This window comes from Cyprinus carpio, chromosome B11 (genome assembly GCF_018340385.1).
Source record: "Cyprinus carpio isolate SPL01 chromosome B11, ASM1834038v1, whole genome shotgun sequence".
NCBI lineage: Eukaryota > Metazoa > Chordata > Actinopteri > Cypriniformes > Cyprinidae > Cyprinus > Cyprinus carpio.
In genome coordinates, this window is record NC_056607.1 from 6,572,825 (window position 1) to 6,592,254 (window position 19,430).

Genomic DNA, 19,430 nt, shown 5'->3' on the forward strand with positions numbered 1-19,430 from the left:
CAAGCAACCTTGGCACTGCAGGACAAGACTGATCTGCTTGGAAGATCTCCATCTTACTTTGCTTTCTCCATCTCCAGCAGTGATGGCCTCGACCGGACCTGCCCTTCCCCTCCAACAGGATACTTTGAGTGGGTCGTGCTGAGGCCCGGCGGGGTTTGCTACCAGCACTGCCCTCCCACTTGCTGTGGAGTCTTCCTTGGACATAAACACTAAAGATGAAAAGGTCGATTTCTCGGCTCTGAATACGCAATGACCTGGTTTCCCTCCCTGCTTGCCGGAGCAGAAACACAGTGATCCATGCAGCAGACAAGCATCTGGTCGAAGCAAAACGAGTGGAGCGGATCTAGCCTGAGGGTCTGTCTTATACCGGCCCATCATCAGAGTGGACGGCTGGAGAGTTTGATCACGGGCCCATATGGCATGCGAAGCTTCAACACCAACATATGCTTAAGATGGTGAAACGGACAGTTATTCAGAGCAGAGGCCAAGCGATCCATCACAGATGACTGGAGCGGTACAACACATGTAGGTGGAATGCATACACACAAGAGTTAGGTTAACATGTTCACAAACACACACACACTACACCAAATGAAATATAAGGAAAAGTTAATCAAAGGCAGTGAATATAGTGTAACAAATGCTAGTAAATTGACTGTAAAACAGTAACAAACAAACAAAAAAAATCAATCCACCACATACACATACAATTTATCTAACCACATACAGATAAAAATCTGATTTAAATTGAATTATTTTGGAAAAAATAACAATAATAATAATAATAATAATAATAATAATAATAATAATAATAATAATAATAATAATAATAATAATATAATAGCAATAAAATAATAATAATAATAATAATAATAATAATAATAATAATAATAATTATTATTATTATTATTATTATTATTATTATTATTATTATTATTATTATTATTATTATTATTATTATCCAGCAGCAGATCAGTTCTCAGAGAAAGGATTTATGGTCAAAATAACTGAATACCAGAGGCTGTAGAAAACATGCAAAATAACACTCAGAATGTGCCATGAGGGAAGTGTGCTTTTCTAATGGAGCTGAAAGAAAACGTCCTGCCTGGCAGGAAGTGAAACAGATGGAACATCCATCCACAGAAGAAGAAGGTGAGAAAAGAAATCAAATCTTCACCGCATGTCATGACTGGGCGTCAGCGCCATGTGCCATCAAGAGTGAAGAACAGCTACGTCATCGCTCATCTCCGATGCCTGTTTGCACATTTGGAGTTGATGTCTCATAAATACACAGGAAACAAAAGCCTCAGTACCCTACAGGCTACAGCTGCAGACCGAGGAGCGTTTCAATAAAGCCTTAATCCCTCAGCATGAGGCTGAAGCTGTGACTGCAGATCTGACGATAATGCCAGATATTGTTCTAGCATCACTTTCAAATCTTCTATTTATTTTATTCATTATCTCTTTCATTTACTACCTTGGGAAACTGGCAAGAATATTGCTAATTATGAATTTTAATAGGATTAGCAGATCTGTTGCCATGATCTCTTCAGAGTATTGTGGAGCCTAATTCATTCAGCACAGAGACGATTAATCTAGTGGTGTTGTTTGTTGTGAGTGTTCTGCTTCATAAAGTTTCTCAGAATTCATAGCCCGGCTCATTTTATTCCAATAATGTCGTTTGCGAACCTGCGGTGGAATATATAATATGAAACGCCATTAGATGCGAGCTCGACCTTCACATCTGCCAGTGAACAAACTCTTGTTCAGAATAATTAATATTTTACAGCAGCGCTCAGAAGATGGGCCGCTTTATCAGCTCCGATAGCATCGTTCAACGTACAGATGCTCTTTGTAAGAGATGCAGCTATTTATCTAATGGATCGGTATGTGTTCCAGGAAAATGAAATAGATATAGGCAAGAAGGTCTACAAAGTCACAGGTAAGATGTACTTGAACAGATATCACTCTGCACAACTCTGAACAATGCTCATTTCTGGAAATACATGCTTTACAACCCTTACCAAATGCTTTATTTGCAGCGGTAACTTGAATCTAAACATATTATTGTTTTGTCCAAAAAAATAAATAAATAATAATAATAATAAATAAAAATAAATTATATATAATAAATATATTATATATTATATATATATATATATATATTATATATATATAATATTAGTTATTATTAGTATTATTATTATTATTATTATTATTATTCTCTTATAATTAAAAATAATAACAATATATTCCATTTATTTTGTAATTTATTTATTTATTACTATTATTAATTATTATTATTATTATAACTGATAAAAACTGGTTTTGAAATAGATTTTTTATTCTTTTATTTAAATTGTAAAAAAAATTAAAAAATAAAAAATTTTAGAAATGTTTTACTAATCCAAATACTACTACTACTACTACTACGACTACTACTACTACTACTACTACGACTACGACTACTACTAATAACTGGCTTTGAATTTTTGTTTAAAATGTATACATTTAATTATTTATTTGTTTGTTTATTCGATTGCTTGTTTGTTTGAGAAAAATAAGTATAATAAATAAGGAAAATAAATATAATAAAATATTGTTATCATTTATTGATAATAATAATAATAATAAGAAGAAGAAGAAGAAGAAGAAGAAGAACCCCATTCTCTCCTACATCACCACCATAAAGCCAAACATTCACGTAGCCTAGCGCTGACAGTGGATTTCAGCTGAGGAGGCATATTTGTCATTATCATACTAATCCACTTTACTTTGATGTTAATGTTCACATGTTCAGCAAATATTTACATAAAGCAACATTATTTGGCAGGTGAGGAGATTGAGTGTGCTGGATAATGAGGGATAGAGCAATCTTTTTCACTGAGACATCAGCTGGGACAAATACACAAGGCAATATTAGCATAATATATACATAATGACTGACAAATGCAGGGAACGACTAAAAAAAAGCGATAAATGCTTTATAAGATCAACAAAACTGCAATCAGCGAATTACCTAGAGAGTGGTCTTTACCTTTGATTAAAAGTGAAATCCACCAGTGTGTCAGCAAGCCCATTAAAACCAGCTTGCCTGGCTTATAGTTCATTAAGCAATTGATTTGATGACTGTTACCCTTTAGTACTTTATTAGTTTTAGAGTTAGACACACTTTCACAATCATTTTGTGTTTGAAATGAAATAGTGAAGCTAATCCCCTTTCTTGTAAATATTGTTCAGTATCAAATAATAATAGATATCAAATCAATACTTAAAGTAGGCCATTCAAAAGTCTGGAGCCAGACTGGAGTAAAGATGCTGAAAATTCAGCTTTGCCATCACAGGAATAAATTACATTTTAAAATATATTACAATAGAAATAGGCAGCATTGGGGAGTAACTACTGTAGTTACATGTAATTGTGTTGCATAATTTAATTCCAAACTAAATGTAACTGTAATCCATAACAGTTACTGAGAAAAAAAAAGTGTAATTAAATTACAGTTACTTATGAAACTCTTATCGATTACAAAGGGCATTACATCGGAATATTCTAAACTCTAAATTGCATTGACTGCTCTAAAATATGAGACACCAATGTTTCAGGAGTCAAGATTTTTTCTATCGTCCAGCTCTAGATTAGAGCAGTTCTAGATTAACTTGTGTGTACCATAAGAACTCAAGATGCTATTTAAACCTTGACAGCAAACAAAACAATACAATCCATGATGCCATAATGGCAGCAGACGTCGGGGTCTTCCGACAGTCACAACTCAACACAATTCATGCAGGTACTTGTGGAAGCTACTTCTACAGTGTAGTCAAATTTGATTCCATTGTCAATAACTGTCTATTCATCTTAATTTAATTTAATTTGCTCATTAGGAGATTCCATCATCTCCCAAGAACTTAAATAAACACTATTAAAGAGCTAATGGAACATTTCACAGGCCCGTGCCTCCATACTGAAACCATACTGGATCATTTAGCTGCTCTGGTCAAGTGCTTCATACTGGTGCGTGCGCTATGGGCTTCCCGTCTTCGAATCCTGACTCGAGGACCTTTCCCGATCCTGCCACCCCCCTCTCCCACTTCACTTCCTGTCAATTCTGATCTGTCCTGGCACAATATATAAGATACATAAAAATGTCAAAAAACAAACAAACAAACAAATGTAATATATTTTATATCAAAATTATTATTTACTTATGATATTATTTATTATTATTTTTTTTATTTTAATAAACACTAAAATCAATATAAAATGTTATTGGCTATTAACAAATTAAAATTTAATTTCAATTATTTAATGTATTATTCTGTCAAAATCCATCTATCCAAACATTGTATACTCTATAATTTTCTTTCAAAATGTAAGTTTTGGTGAAATGTATTTGTTAAATGTATAATGTATATGTGGAAATCCTTCGTTAGTGATATCTCAAAAAAAAAATAAAATAAAAAAGGAAGGGATAAACAAATAAATAAATAACTTTGAAATTAACAGTTTGATATATATATATCTATATATAATATATATATATATATATATATATATATATATATATATATATATATATATATATATATATATATATGTATATATAATGTATATTATATTAATTTTATAATAATTTATAATATTATTATAAATATTATTTATCACTTATTTCCTTTGCTAAATAAATAAATGCTTGCGTAATTGAGGGGAAAAACAAACAAACATAAATGAATGAATGTATGTATGTATGTATGTATGTATGTATGTACCTGGAGAAAAAAAACAAAAATTATTTGTTATTACTTTTACTTTTCTTCTTCTTTTTTTTCTTTTCTTTATAGTTTTGGAGGCAATTGGTATTACACAACAATTAAGACTTATTCCAGCCAAGAACCACCCACTTAGACAGGAAGAAGCCGTCTGATTGACATGTAAAACGACCAGCAGTTCATTCATGGTTTAATTTGTTGTAGGCGACTTTACGAGCAGATAAATCTGATTCTGTGTAGGTTTGGTCAGTGATATGCCATATGGAAACTGGCATCGAACAATCCCCACCCCCACATCAAACCCTACTCATGATAAAACAAGACAGAAAGCTTGTGAAAAAATAGTTTAGAAGCAGAAGATAAGTGCGTGTGGAGGAACAGAGCCCTTTCATGTGGTGATGTGTTGGGATGTGGACTAACTTAAATCACACAAGCTAAAGCCGCTGGGATTCAGCAGCGTTGCCCCAGGGACCCGCTCCCCACATAAAGCAACCTCACCCCCTCACTGTGTTTCAGGTGTGATACTGATGTTCAAGAGCTGCAGGGAAGCTTTAAGATCTTTGCCAAGCGCTGTCTACCTCTCCAAACTCTTCTGAACTGATGCATGTAGAAAGTGAACAGCTTTGATACAAGACAAACCCTGCTAGCCCACTGAAAGGTGTAGAGAGCTCAGGGAACAGCTCAGACACACCGAGCCACATTTCCTCAACACATTCACCATGACAGCATTTACACTGCAGGTCTCCATGCCCAATTCCAAATGGTTGACTATAACCGATACCTGAATTTACACCATACACTTGGCAAAACAGCCCAAGGTACATACCTGGAAACAGGGTTGCCAGGTCTTCTAAAAAAAAACAAACAAAAAAAAACCAGCCCAATTGCTAAAGAAAACTAGCCTAGTCATGCCACCAGGGGAGGTGGGGAGATCGCTTTAACCCACAGACTAAAAAACAACCTGGAGCGAGAGTGTAAAAGTAGCCCATTTAAATGGGAGAACAGTGATCGACTGGTGGATCTTTATCACTGTCCCAGATTCACGATGGTTGAAATAAAGGAAGAACATATTAATATTGAATTGAGGGTGTGGGGTTATACTAAAGACAACTGACTGTCTTGAGGAAGGTTTAGATGGCAATGCCATTTTCTTCTTTTACCTCTGTATAAAGTAGTGTTTATAAGCACAGCTTTGCTTTGTTTACAGAGGTAACCAGGGGAACCGCTATATTGTGGCTGTTCCATAAGCGCCACCTGCTGGCAGAGAGTAAATCTGCATCTCAGGCTCCATTTACACTAGTGTATTTTCGTTTTAAAAAGCATAAATTTTGCTATGGTTACGCCTGTCATTTACAGGCGTAACCATAGCGTAACCAGCGTTTTTGACCCTTGAAAACGGAGACTTTTGAAAACACTGCAGACCCTGTTTTAGTTTGAAAAATCCGGGGTTGTGTTTCAGTGTAAACGGAGTAAATCGGAGACTTTTGAAAACATCATGATCATTGTTGTACCCATAGATATGTATAGGTAGATTCCCCATTTGACCGCTCTAAGCACATAGACATCATAGATATATCTATGGTAGACACATCTGTCTTTAGTTTCTGAAATGCAGTGAAAACGAGGATCGCTTTCATTTTAAAATGCAGTTTACAAACCAAAACGCACTAGTGTAAACAGGGCTTCAATCACTGATCTATATAAATTGATTATATTATAGATCAGTGGCCTCAATCAGTCCATCGTTTTTGGTTTATGCAGATATTTTATATAGCATAATTTCACAAAGCTAAAGTCAGACGGTTCTGTTTTTGCTTTAAATCCTGAAATTATACACAATTTCAAATGTCAACAGATGTTTTTTTTTTTTTTTTGTTAAAGGCCAGTTTGCTTGTTATGGAGCAAATAACCAATAAATAAATTTGCTTAAAAAATAATAAATAAATCAATCAACTAGTATCAGTATTGGCCAATTTGCTAGATTTAAAAAAAAATTACAATTAAAATTAACTAACTAAAATAAATAAATAAATAAATAATAAATAGACCGCGGCAGCACAGTGCGATTAACAGAGGATAAGGTGTGTGTTTAATGATAGATAGTTATAATATCTGCATTTATGCAGTTATTTGTCATAAATACAGTTTACAAAATATCAATATCATCTACTGTATACTATGTTTTTGCTGCGTTCACTCCTTATCACACCACAGGTTTCCTCCAGTGAAAATGAAGCATATGAACGCATATACTTTATAAACGATGTTGTCATTTTCATTTGAAAAAATAAATAAATTATATATATATCGTACCCTCATTGGGGGCTGAGCCCCCCTATAAATTAAAATCCTGGAATCGCCCATGCTTGCCAGAATGAAATAATGCTTAAAATCCTAAATGACTGTGAAAATGATAAGAAAAAAACATAACAGCTCTAATAATTTATGAATTATAAAATGCTTTTATAAGCTTCACATTTGTGTATTTAAATCCTCCAAAAATTGGCCCCATTGGCTACCATTGTAACCGCCTCACCATAACATACATTCATATATTTATTCATTTGAAGAAAATTAGGGCTGGGAAAAATATTACTTACATTTACATACATTTACATGCATACTTTTTGTGGTAAATCAGAATTACGCTACATATTCAGTTGAATAAGCTGTATTAAACCTGGAATATACTTTTTTTTAAGTTACAATTAAAATGTTTAAATGTCCCTTCATTAAATACAGAATATGAAACCACATCTGCCACAGAGTCTTACTGAAGCGTAACACTAGATTGGAATCTATGGGAATATTGGTGATAAAGAAACAGATAATAACACTGATACACTGACAAACATGACTATATAGGCCTCTTATACAGTACATGACTCTCTTATACACAGCAGCAGCTCTGTCCTTTAGCTCTACTGCCGTTGCTTCTTCCTGGCAGTGTTGTAATGTTTTATGCCACTCGGACTGTGAGAGTAACAATTAAATAATGCTAATGCATTGCTTACACCCTCCAAACATTGCTGCCTCTCACTGGGTTTTAGGATTGTGCTGCAGTGGCCTATAATGCTGTGAAAAATGGCTTTCCATCACAAGCTAATCTAAACATAGAGGCTTACATAAGACAGAGCAGCACTTGAAGATATTTTGCCGCAAAGCCTGGGACTTATTGCTATTCGAAAAGAGAATAAGGACATTATTCAAACAAATCAGCAATGGAAATCATGCAAATGTATGCATGTTTGCATTTGCACGTTGAGAACTAAGATTAATAGACAAAGAAGTATCTGCTTTCTTTTTGAAGCAAAGCATAAAAAGAAGAGAATGTATTATGGAGCATCTGATGATGATTCATGGTATTTGGCTTTTTGTGTTGCATGCAGCCGAGTCAGTTTGTGAAAAGAGCACAGTTTGTGCCTGCTACATTTAAGGAAGCGCACAAAACAAAGCAAATGTCTGCAAATTGAATATCTAAATGATTAACTTAGGCTGTCAACTGACTGGAAAATGTTCAATCAAATGAATTGCATAATATGCCAATTAATCATTGCAATTAGTTCCATTTATAAATATTTACTGAGGGGGGAATACTGAATATGTAGGTGCTAACCATTTATCAGGGGCATGATTAATTGCTATTAATGCTTTTATAATATAATTATTTTAAACAATCATTACATCTGAAACAAACAAATATTTTATAGGATTATGTGCATATACCAGCCATAACTACTTCTAAAATGTTTTTTTTTTTTTTTTTTTTTTTTTGTAGATTTAGATACTTCAAATTTGAAACACAATTTAAAATTACTGCTTTGATTTTTCTCACGGATTTAGTATAAAACATGATTTGGAAAAAATGCATGTTTTATATAGGATCTGAAATTAGTACTTCATTGCTATTGTTGTTATTTTTGTGTAAACATTATTTTTCAAGACAATGAACACTTAATTTTTTTTTTTTTCTATTTTACATTGATTTGAAATAATCTGCAATAATCTGCCAAATGTCTTCTTTAAAAAGAGTTTTTATATTAATTTTGAATAAGAAATATCCAACTCTTTTATCAAATAACTAACTTTTTAATCAACTATTTATTTTATTTATTTATTTCATTAATTTCTATTTATTTATTCATTTATTTAACCTTATTTTATGATTATAGGGAAACTGCAGCAATTTTAGTTCACCTAGGTGCATTGCAAGTATAAAATACACCATACATTAAATTATTTATTTAGCTTAAAAAATGGAAAGATCAGAAGGAATCTGTCAGGAATTTTCAGGTCATTTTAGACACAAGAGAGCGAAACTTTCAGCCAATCCCAGAGGCCTGTTCCAAGAGAGAAGCTCTTGTGCAGCGCTGTATGGTAAACATTTGGAGATACGTCCGTAATGCGAAGGTCAGGCCAAACTTAACAAAGAGCAAACTGTTGCTGAGCAACAGCAGGGAGCGACAGCGCTGCTCTTCAGAGAGCACTATGTTCCACAGCAAACACAGACAGACTGAAAATCCTACCTGCTCTCGCTTTACCTCAGTGTAATACCCCAGTCGCTATGGTAAACCTGAAAAGGATACGGCCAGGCACGACCGGCTTTCTGTTGACTAGTGCGAAGGACAACTCCGTCTTCAAAAACACAGCCGAGGACTTTACGATGTGCTGCCCAAAGCGAAATGTGGCCATGGTGGACATCAGTTCCTGTGAGAGACAGAGACAGAGCTTTCACCATCAATGACAAATAATAGTGTCCCACAATTTTGTATTTCAACAAAATGTTGTATTTATTATTACTTACTTACGTATACACAGTACGTCCTTCCTTACTTATGTACTGTATGTATGTTTTTAAAACCTGAAAATGTCATGTCAAATTATCTAATATTTTAAGAAACTTAAAGATATTATTATTATTATTATTATTATTATTATTATTATTATTATTATTATTATTATTATTAGTTTAGGTTTTATATAATGATTATATATATATATATATATATATATATATATATATATATATATATATATATATATATATATATATATATATATATATATATATGTTTTAAACAAATATTACAATCAAAAATGCCATAAGGTTTTTGAACAACATTTTACAAAATTTTAAAACCTGAAAATGTCATTAAAAAATGTTGAAGTATGTAAAATTTTATGAGACATAAATATATTATTATTATTATTATTATTATTATTATTATTATTATTATTATATTTTTTGATTTTGTTCAATTTAATTTAATTACATTCATTTAACAAAAAAAAATACGTAAAAAATTGAGAACTTTAAATAAAAATATTATAGTATATATTTTTAGGTGACTATATTTATAATTTTACTGTATTGATAAATATAAACTATAATTAAATTTATATAAAATAATCAATAATAATAGTTAGATCAATAAATATTTTTAAAGTGTTTTTTGTTTTGTTTTGTTTTTTCTAGCAAATTACACAAACAATCCCATAAATAAATAAACAAATAAATAAATAAATAGCATGGAAAGTTTATAGTAGAAAACCTAATTTTTTACTTAGGAAAACAGCGTTTGGGTGTATTTTACTAACATTTAAATTAATTTTATATGTATGAATTGTTTATGTAATGTATTTTTGAATAATTTAACAGACCCAGACAAATAAATAAATATTATATTAATGTACCAACAGTTAAGGTTACCTTAGCAAACTAATATGATCACACATCTTGTTAAGTGAAGTTTTTCTCTATGCTTTTAATTGTCTGAGACAGCATTTATCCATTCTATAATATTTCTTCTCTCCTTTCAGTGCAGATGAAAGCATCTCATATAGCAGACCTGAAGTAAACAAATTGATGGCGAGCTATTTTAAAATGGTCTCAATGGGAGATGTCAATGATAAAACGAATATCTGAAACAGCAAGAGTTCAAACAAAGAACAATCCATAAAGCAATAAAACAGGGATCTTGTCACACTGGGAGGGCTTTTCAATGCCCACCATTACAAACAAGCATAGACCAAGATCAGCGTCCTCTTGCTAAATTTAAACATCTTCTCCAGGGAATTTCAGTCTGCATTGATCAGCTAAAAATATATTAATGCAGTCGCATTACCCATCCCAAGTGGAATTAAAGTAACAGTTTGCCCTAACAAAATGACAAATCTGTCATCATTTGCTCACCCTCGTGTCCTTCCAAATTTATTTGATTTTCTTTCTTCCATAGATAATGACAGAACTGTCATTTTTAGCTGAACTATTTCATGATGAGTACATGATTTGTCCTATTTACCAAGTGAAACAAATGTCAAGCAATCAGTTCTGCATTCAACATGATAAAGAGAGAGAGAGAGAGAAACAGCCATGAATGTTCCTTAGAAATGTAATTATATGTAATAACCAAAGGGAGTTGGGTTTTTATATGTGCATGAATTATTATAATAGGGTTATATTAAGTCTATGCAGACACAGGAGGAGGAAGAAGAGCAGGACAAGGGTGAAGATAATGAGGAAGGTTCACAACTCACAGATACACACACAGGCATAGGTGCACTCAAAATGACCCACCACACACACACACACGTGCGCACATGCATGCATGAAGAATTATTCATACACGGGCATACACAGAAAACCTAATTTTCTTTCCCTCTAAACACACACACACTCACACAGAAACACATTATTTGGGAAAACATGGCGAAAAGGACCCATACTGTGCATTGCATTGGACGCTGTCCCAGAGGACAAATTCCCAAAAAAAAAAAAAGAATGAAAATGAAGAGGGAAAAAATAAAAGAAAGCAGAAAATGTGTGCATACCAGCTGTCTCGGGCATTAGCCTCCTAAACAGATTCCAACAATTCCACAATTAAGAATCACAATGCTGCAATTAGCATGCCACAGTTTGCAATGACCTAATTAATGTGCTTCTCCCGTGTGCTTAACGACACGCGTTTGGCATTTGTCAGGTACGGTAACACACACATGTCTGGATTTAAGGGTGTTGGCACATTTCGGCACTCAGCTGTGATTTGATATCAACATTTTCATCAAACGTGCTTGTGACTCGGTTCGCAGCAGTGACGGTCACGCATGATTCACTGGGCTTGCGCTTGGCCTGCATTCATGCGGCGTTATTGCGCCGGTTACATGTTTAATCCTTATCTGTAACCTTGACTGCACAGATTGCTGCTCCAGCGTGTAATCGGTGAAATCCAGAAGCCTGCTCACCGCTACTGATACATCATTTACCTGCAGATACAATAATCCCTAAACTAATTCAAACACACATACACACACTCACACTCCAAGGTTCATTCAATGAAATTCAGCTGGAATACTTATTTTGAAATATATGGACATGGTAAACACTTATGAGAACAAATGGTTATGGTATTTGAAGTCATTTTGTTTTCCCTAATATATTGAATTTTTCATTATTCTCATTAAGGCTGTGCAATTAATCAAACTTAAATCCATTAGATCATAATTACTGTAATTTTGGCTTTTTAAATAATTAGTAGGGTTATACACTATAGAGATACATACATATGGGCCAATGAAGAATGCAGAATGGGCTGTGGGGCAAAAAAAAAAAAAAAAGAATGCAGCATAGTTTGAATTCAGGAGGGCAGATGTCACAAACTCAAGCAGCCAAGCGGTTATAGCACAAGCAATGTACTGCAAAACCAAGATACCGTATATCTGCTATATATAATATATATAATAAAAAATCTTAAAGAGATAGTTCAACCAAAAAAAATCTGCCATTAAGTACTCATCCTCTTGTCGTTCCAAAACGGTAAGTCCTTTGTTCATCTTCTGAACCTAAATTATGAAATCCGATGGCTTTCTGGTCCTGCATAGACAGCAAGGGAACTACTTTGTTTGCAGGGTCATAAAGCTCTCGGATTTCATTTTTGGGTGAACTATCCCTATAAGATTTTTTTTTTTTTTTTGTGAATCCAGGCCTCTAGATTCTAATTAACCTAATACATTATAAGCAATAAACAACAAATAAAACTAATAATGAGTTCAATCAGACAAATAAAACAACTGCAAAAAATTGGGTTAAAAGATAGAAATAAGAAAAAATCAATAAAAGCAATCAGTAAGCAATCAAACAATATTTACCAATACAAAAAGCATCCATGATGCTTTCACATGCAGCACAGAAATTGCCCAAAAACATCTTGCTCCATTAAATAGAGTGCTCCTGTGTTGTCTTAAATCAATCACTACTGTATATATTATAAATCAAAGTCATATTGCAAGCAAAGCTTATTTCAAAATAATTTCTTTTTTTTTTTTTTTTAATCGAAATGTACATGTTCAGATATCAGTACTCACAAAATCAGACTAAAAGTGCATTTCTTCTGCCTGTAAATATCAGGCCATCCTAAAGCTTTTTATATGTCAGAGCATTGCTTGCAGCCCCAACATGCCATGACCCCTTAAAACAAAAGGTTGACTGCATTTCAACACCTCCTTGTTTTACACAGTGGCCTGTAAAGACATATCGACCACTTCCCCCCTGTGGAATCGGGCTCAGGTGTTCATAACTGCAAAGCCACTGAAATCCCTGTGACAGCATGAAACAAATAGAGGAAACATTATATCCCCTAACGTAACACAACACACAAACTCAAGGTCTTTAATGCACACGTTTCACTAAGCTCTGACAAAATGAATCACAAAACGAATGCTAATGCAGTTCAAGCACTGGAAATAAGCTACTTTTTTATTTGTATACAAATGTATGTTTACAGGACTGCAATTAAAAATTTTATTCTTCAGTTAAGAAGGGAACAGCAATAGAAAAAAAAAATAATTTACTGTATATATGAATTCAAAAGAGCCAAATGAGATAAATTCAGTACAATAACATTAAACATATATCAAAAGCACACCTTAGGCTATATCCATGTGAGACCTGACCTCATCTCCAATTTGAACACAAAAGCAACGATATGCTGCCCAAGGCTGAGCTGTACCCGTTTTTTACTAAAAAAAAATAAAAAAAGACTATAGGAGATTCTGTCCACCAAGCAGTCAGCCCTAAATTAAATCAACTCCGTGGAATACTTGTCTTTAGCTAGTCCATTGGAGATGAAAAGAATGTCTCATCGAGGACCAGCACTCAAAGGCTTTTTACAAAATTTTATGGCATTTTTGCATTCATATCCTTAAGTGATGTCAGTGATACAACAGAGTAATTTCATACGGTTCAGTGTACAAACAAAAATCTCTCGTCTTTATCAGTAAGTGTATTGAGCACATACTGCAGGCTAATACAGAAGCTCTTCCCTTTTGTGTATTGCTAACTCTCTGGATGGGTCTCAAAATCTGGTGTGCAATGTAAATATGTATGTCTTTAATGGCCCACTAGGAAAATGTGGTCACATTTAACACTGGCAAACTTAAGTCATTTCAATACAAATCCATACAATTTCATGTGAGAGTAAAATATTTCCATACTCAGATTTCATAATGGGTTCTAGCTGGTCACAAGGATTTGCTACACTGTCCATCAGAAATCTTCTTAGTTTGAAAGTGACTTTACTTTACTTTCATAGCTGCAATGCAATGTCACAATGCTACATTATGACCCCAAAACACTTTTAACATGGTAAAATAATACATTTTGAAATTTGCATCACTTAAGCAGCTCCATATGTATGGCTATACTGATGTAGTAAACTTGCTCAGTAGCACACCCGGTACAGTATTATGATACAGAGTGCCGTGAAACACAAGTAATGATAAAAGAGATTCACTGAGACTCATAGAAGCAAGCAAAAATGGCATGGTTGGACCAGCAAATGTTTTGTTTGTTTGTTTTGCTTGTTTTTTTGTGAAGACTACTGATACCATTAACCTTTAGCACCAAGCACTTGACATTTCACCTCCGAACTGATTCGTGTTAGTCTGTTTCAGATAAAACTGACCAAGCTTTTAGTGCCACTCATGGGCTATTTCTCTTTGAAATCGTTGTGAAATGTGCAAGAAGCAACATAATATAATTTCGCACAAATGTCACCACATGCCTGTTTTTCCAATTAGCCTAGGTTGATAATAATAGTGATGCTTAGCAACAATTAGCAAACACTGCTAATTATACTAAGCTACCCTCTGAGATGTGTCATATGACATCAGAATTTACAATGCCATTTTTCCTTTAATGTATTGCTTAATGCACTGCAATTGATTTCAACAAAAATTCCTTTCAAAATGATGGATGAAGCTGAGGAAAATGTACAGTATGTATATTTTATCAGCAGTGAAACATACCATTATAAAAGAGTTTCATTTTTTGTGCTTCTTATACAATGGATTTGTTTAGATAGAGGTTAACATCAGACTTAAGCTGTAGGCGTTAGTCGAGTCTCTCATGTGGTATATACTGTATGAGAAGCACTGTTTGTATAAAGTAGCGTCTTTATTCACAGGCTTAAAACATTCAATTTGGTAACTGCTGTAGACGGCTTCCCACATTTTTAGACATAACCATTGTTTCATTTCACACAGTTTGCTTTCATAAGCACTGTCTATCTCAAGGACAAGACCCTTTTTTAATGAAAACAAACTTATTAACATCTTATTACAATGTAATGACATTGTAATAACAAAGCAGGTTGCACTGCAAGACTATGGCATTGATGAATGAACTTCTAGTGGACCACTGATGGAGTGTGGCATTGCTTAAAATTAATCATGATGAATAACCAATGATTTACCACACAGAAAGCACCTCAAGGTGAAAAAAACACACATTTGATTTCATTTTCCATCCAAACATGGCCTTTGGCACACTGTGCTTCATCTACCTGAGAAGAGAGAAAAAACAGCTCCCAAACACAGCCAGAGAGCAACGGGCTTCAGCTGTCAGTTTAGCTTGCCGATAACTAGAGTTTATTCAGGTAGCAGATGCATCCAGACAGAGGGCTAGAGGGAGTTCCCGTGTTTTGAAATGCTATCAGAAGCAATGCAAGTCTTGAAACGTCGTCTCATTAAGTTTGTTTGCAGGAGTGGTTTGGTAGCAAATAAGATCCCACAAGTACAGCTACATCAATAAGGCAGTGATGAAAGATTTCATCATCGGTTTAATGCTGACTGCCGATCTCTCACGGGTGTGCTGACAGTAATCGAGTCAGACATGCGTGTGCATGCATGTGGGCACGTTTGTGTCTATGTGTTATTATAATAACGACTAATTAAATGTGTTCACACCAAGAACCTGTGAGATACAAAGGGAAAGGCAAGGCATCTGGATGTAACATGCTGCTTTGTTAATTATAGTATTCATACTCATTTGCTTTTTAAAATGTACAAATGACCTTACAACCTTTTCTCAAAATCAGCTAAATGCTACTTCACAGATGGTCGAAAAAAAACCTCAACACTTACAGGTGGTTTGGCAGCATCTCTTTGTCTAGAGTTGAATGTTAAGCTCTTGCCAAAAGACTTTTACCATGTTAAATTCAAGCAAGAAATGCACGCATTCAATGAGGCTACACTATGTTTGCAAAACCACATTTGTTATTTTTAGACAAAGGGGCAATGAGGTCCTATCCAAAACATCACCTCAAAACATTTACGGTCCTCCTACGAGTCCACATTATGATTAAACTAAAAGTGTCATATTGTATCAGATTTCAACATGGCAGCCACTATGACAAGAGACCACTCTTATAGTTTGTCATATATTGGTTTTGAAGGGTCACTTCTCACTTTACAATATGACTTTTTATATAACTTTGGTAACACTTTAATTTAGGGACCAATTCTCACATTTAACTAGTTGCTTATTAACATGCATATCACTAGCATATTGACTGTTTATTAGTACTTATAAAACACATATTAATCCCTTATTCAGCATGATCATATTTTAGATCCCTTAATCCTACAACATACCTAAACTTAACAACCGGCATACAAACTATTAATAAGAAGCAAATTAGGGGTTTATTGAGGCAAAAGTAACAGTAAATAGATTGCTTGCTTGCTTATTTATTTAGGTGAGGTGTGTCCAGATTGGATCCAGCCTCTTGCAAAGATTTCACATGACCCCAACTATTGCTATACAAGCATCTATGGTTATTTTCACAGCAAGTTCAACTGTATTAACACATAGTAGTAATGAAAAACAACTGACAACGAAAAAAAAAAATACAGCAAATTTGAACACCGAGTTCACCAGAAGAACTACCATTTTTACATATTTTGAGCTTGTTGTTTAATATTCATCTGAATCTTAGCTAACTGGCAAGCTACAGTGGTTAAAAAATAATCTGGAAACCAGTAAATGAAATTAGCATGGATGCACCTTAATTAATTGAATCAGATAAAACAGATCTTACTTGTACAGATGCAAGCATAATAGTGAAAGGTCCATTGTCTACGGTCAACCGAGTATCAATGTATGAAGCACAACTCAAACAAAGTCACTGACGTCTGCTGGTTAACGTGGTGAATTCATATAACCAACTGAACCAGATTTGAAATTTGCACAGCAAAGTCTTTGCAGCAAACTCTTTTAACCTTTTAACCTCATCCAAAACTCCAATTGATTCCAGTGATTCCAATTAAAATGACAATGGATTTTGTCTGCAAAATCTCACCAAACAATAGGAAATGTGACTGCACCTTAGAATCACATCTACAGCTAGCTGGACAAACATAAGTTATACTCAAAACTCTTTTTTTTTTATCTTCTTCTTCTTTTTTTTAACTCGGTAAGTCAGTTCACTCAAAGCCATTGGCACAGAAATTATAATTCTTTAACGAATGTCAAAAATACTTTTCATTTCTTTTGATGGATTTTTAAAACAGTGCTTTCTGCAACTTTAAATAAACAATTTACGCAGAACAAAATTAATTTTAAGATGCATGCTTATCTTTTATTATAACCCAAACACCTCGATCTTTGTTGCAATATAGGTAAGTCCCAGATGTGCAAGGGGAAACATGTTTTTTTCTCTTATTTTTTCATTTGGATCCCCATTTTCCCTCAGCGGTTCCACCTCTGTTATTAAGATGAGGCTCATCCAATCTGCCACAACAAAAGGAAACCTCTGATTAACAGGTGCTGCTGGACGAGGGAGAGAATGCATTTAAGCTTGTTTTAATTGAAAAACTCTTACAATGTAGCCTATATCACCTGTGTTTGAACACCAGCACGCTGAGCGTCTGTATAGAAATCTTATTTAGATCCAATTTTCTGATCAGCACTGGCTTACCAGTAAAACTGTCAGGACGCTCTAAAGTTATCACACCATCATCTCATTCGCAGCCGCAAGAATCATCATGCAGAGAAAATATCAAAGGACAGAACGCAGATATAGTCGTCTTTTAAAAAGTGCAGGCCTACAGTAGAGGACGCGGTTTAAGTCTACAGTGCAGACTTTCAATAAGAGCAATGGAACATAATGGTTTTGATTGAAATGTACTATGATTTGTGCGCAGGGCGTATCAAAAGCAGCAGGTCTTGTGGCCTCTGAACGCAGCCTCAAGATCATTGTATTTGTTAATCTTATTTCCAACAGATTCTCCTGGCGGGTAGCTAGGTAGATAATGAACAATACTGTTGCCTCTATGGAAATCTGTGGAGTATTTATAACCAAATCAATCAGCTGTTTATTGTCACTGAGATGACTTGGCTTGTCTGCTGTGTTCTAAGCAGTTCATTTAAATTTCACACTTGTAGCGTGTTCAAAGATTACGCTTACAGCTGATCTGTGGCATGTGGAGATTCTGATCTTGGATTCTGTGAAGGAGTGCCTATTTTGCTGACTTAAAGGCCAAAAGCATGAAGGCTCACAGACTAGAAGGGTTATCACATCAACAATCAGCCAAAGCTGTATATGAAATGATTGCTTAAGGGGCCAGTGTAAATAAAAGCTGACCTTTCACCTGAAGGCAGTCCTAAAGGTTGACCTGCAACACCAGTGTCATGAGATATTGCATCTTTAACACTAGCTTTTATGCAAACAAATAAGACACATCAATTTTATAAAGATGAGTGAGGATGGTCAAGATTTTCATACATTCAATATCCATATGAAAGGAAAACATTATGCAGCTTGCAGGAAAAAAATAATGTAAAAAAAAATCTAAAAGTTATTTCTTTATACAAAAAAATGTTAAATGTAATCTAAGACTATTTACACCTCACAAAAAAAAAAAACAAAGATACAAGAAGGCGAATCTAATAAAGACATATTAGATTCACATTTCACATTATTCAAAATAAATTGTTTAAATCATTATATAAAAAAAAAAAAAAAATAAATAAATAAAAATTGTACAGGTCCTTCTCAAAAAATTAGCATATTGTGAAAAAGTTCATTATTTTCATTAATGTAATGATAAAATTAAACTTTCATATATTTTAGATTCATTGCACACCAACTGAAATATTTCAGGTCTTTTATTGTTTTAATATTGATGATTTTGGCATACAGCTCATGAAAAACCCAAAATTCCTATCTCAAAAAATTAGCATATCATGAAAGGTTCTCTAAACGAGCTATTAACCTAATCATCTGAATCAACTAATTAACTCTAAACACCTGCAAAAGATTCCTGAGGCTTTTAAAAACTCCCAGCCTGGTTCATTACTCAAAACCGCAATCATGGGTAAGACT

At 33.9% G+C, this 19,430-nt stretch overlaps 1 protein-coding gene across 3 annotated transcripts in view; it reads right to left on the minus strand.

Annotated features, from left to right (window-relative positions):
• The window catches only part of fhit (fragile histidine triad diadenosine triphosphatase), a 291,998-nt gene that overhangs the window by 174,368 nt on the left and 98,200 nt on the right, over positions 1-19,430 (minus strand). For all 3 annotated transcript variants that reach the window (XM_042733680.1, XM_042733678.1, XM_042733679.1), the window contains exon 3: positions 9,357-9,477. In XM_042733680.1, the coding sequence (XP_042589614.1) occupies positions 9,357-9,471 (115 nt within the window). In that variant the 5' untranslated portion in view covers positions 9,472-9,477. The remainder of the gene's footprint in view (positions 1-9,356; positions 9,478-19,430) is intronic.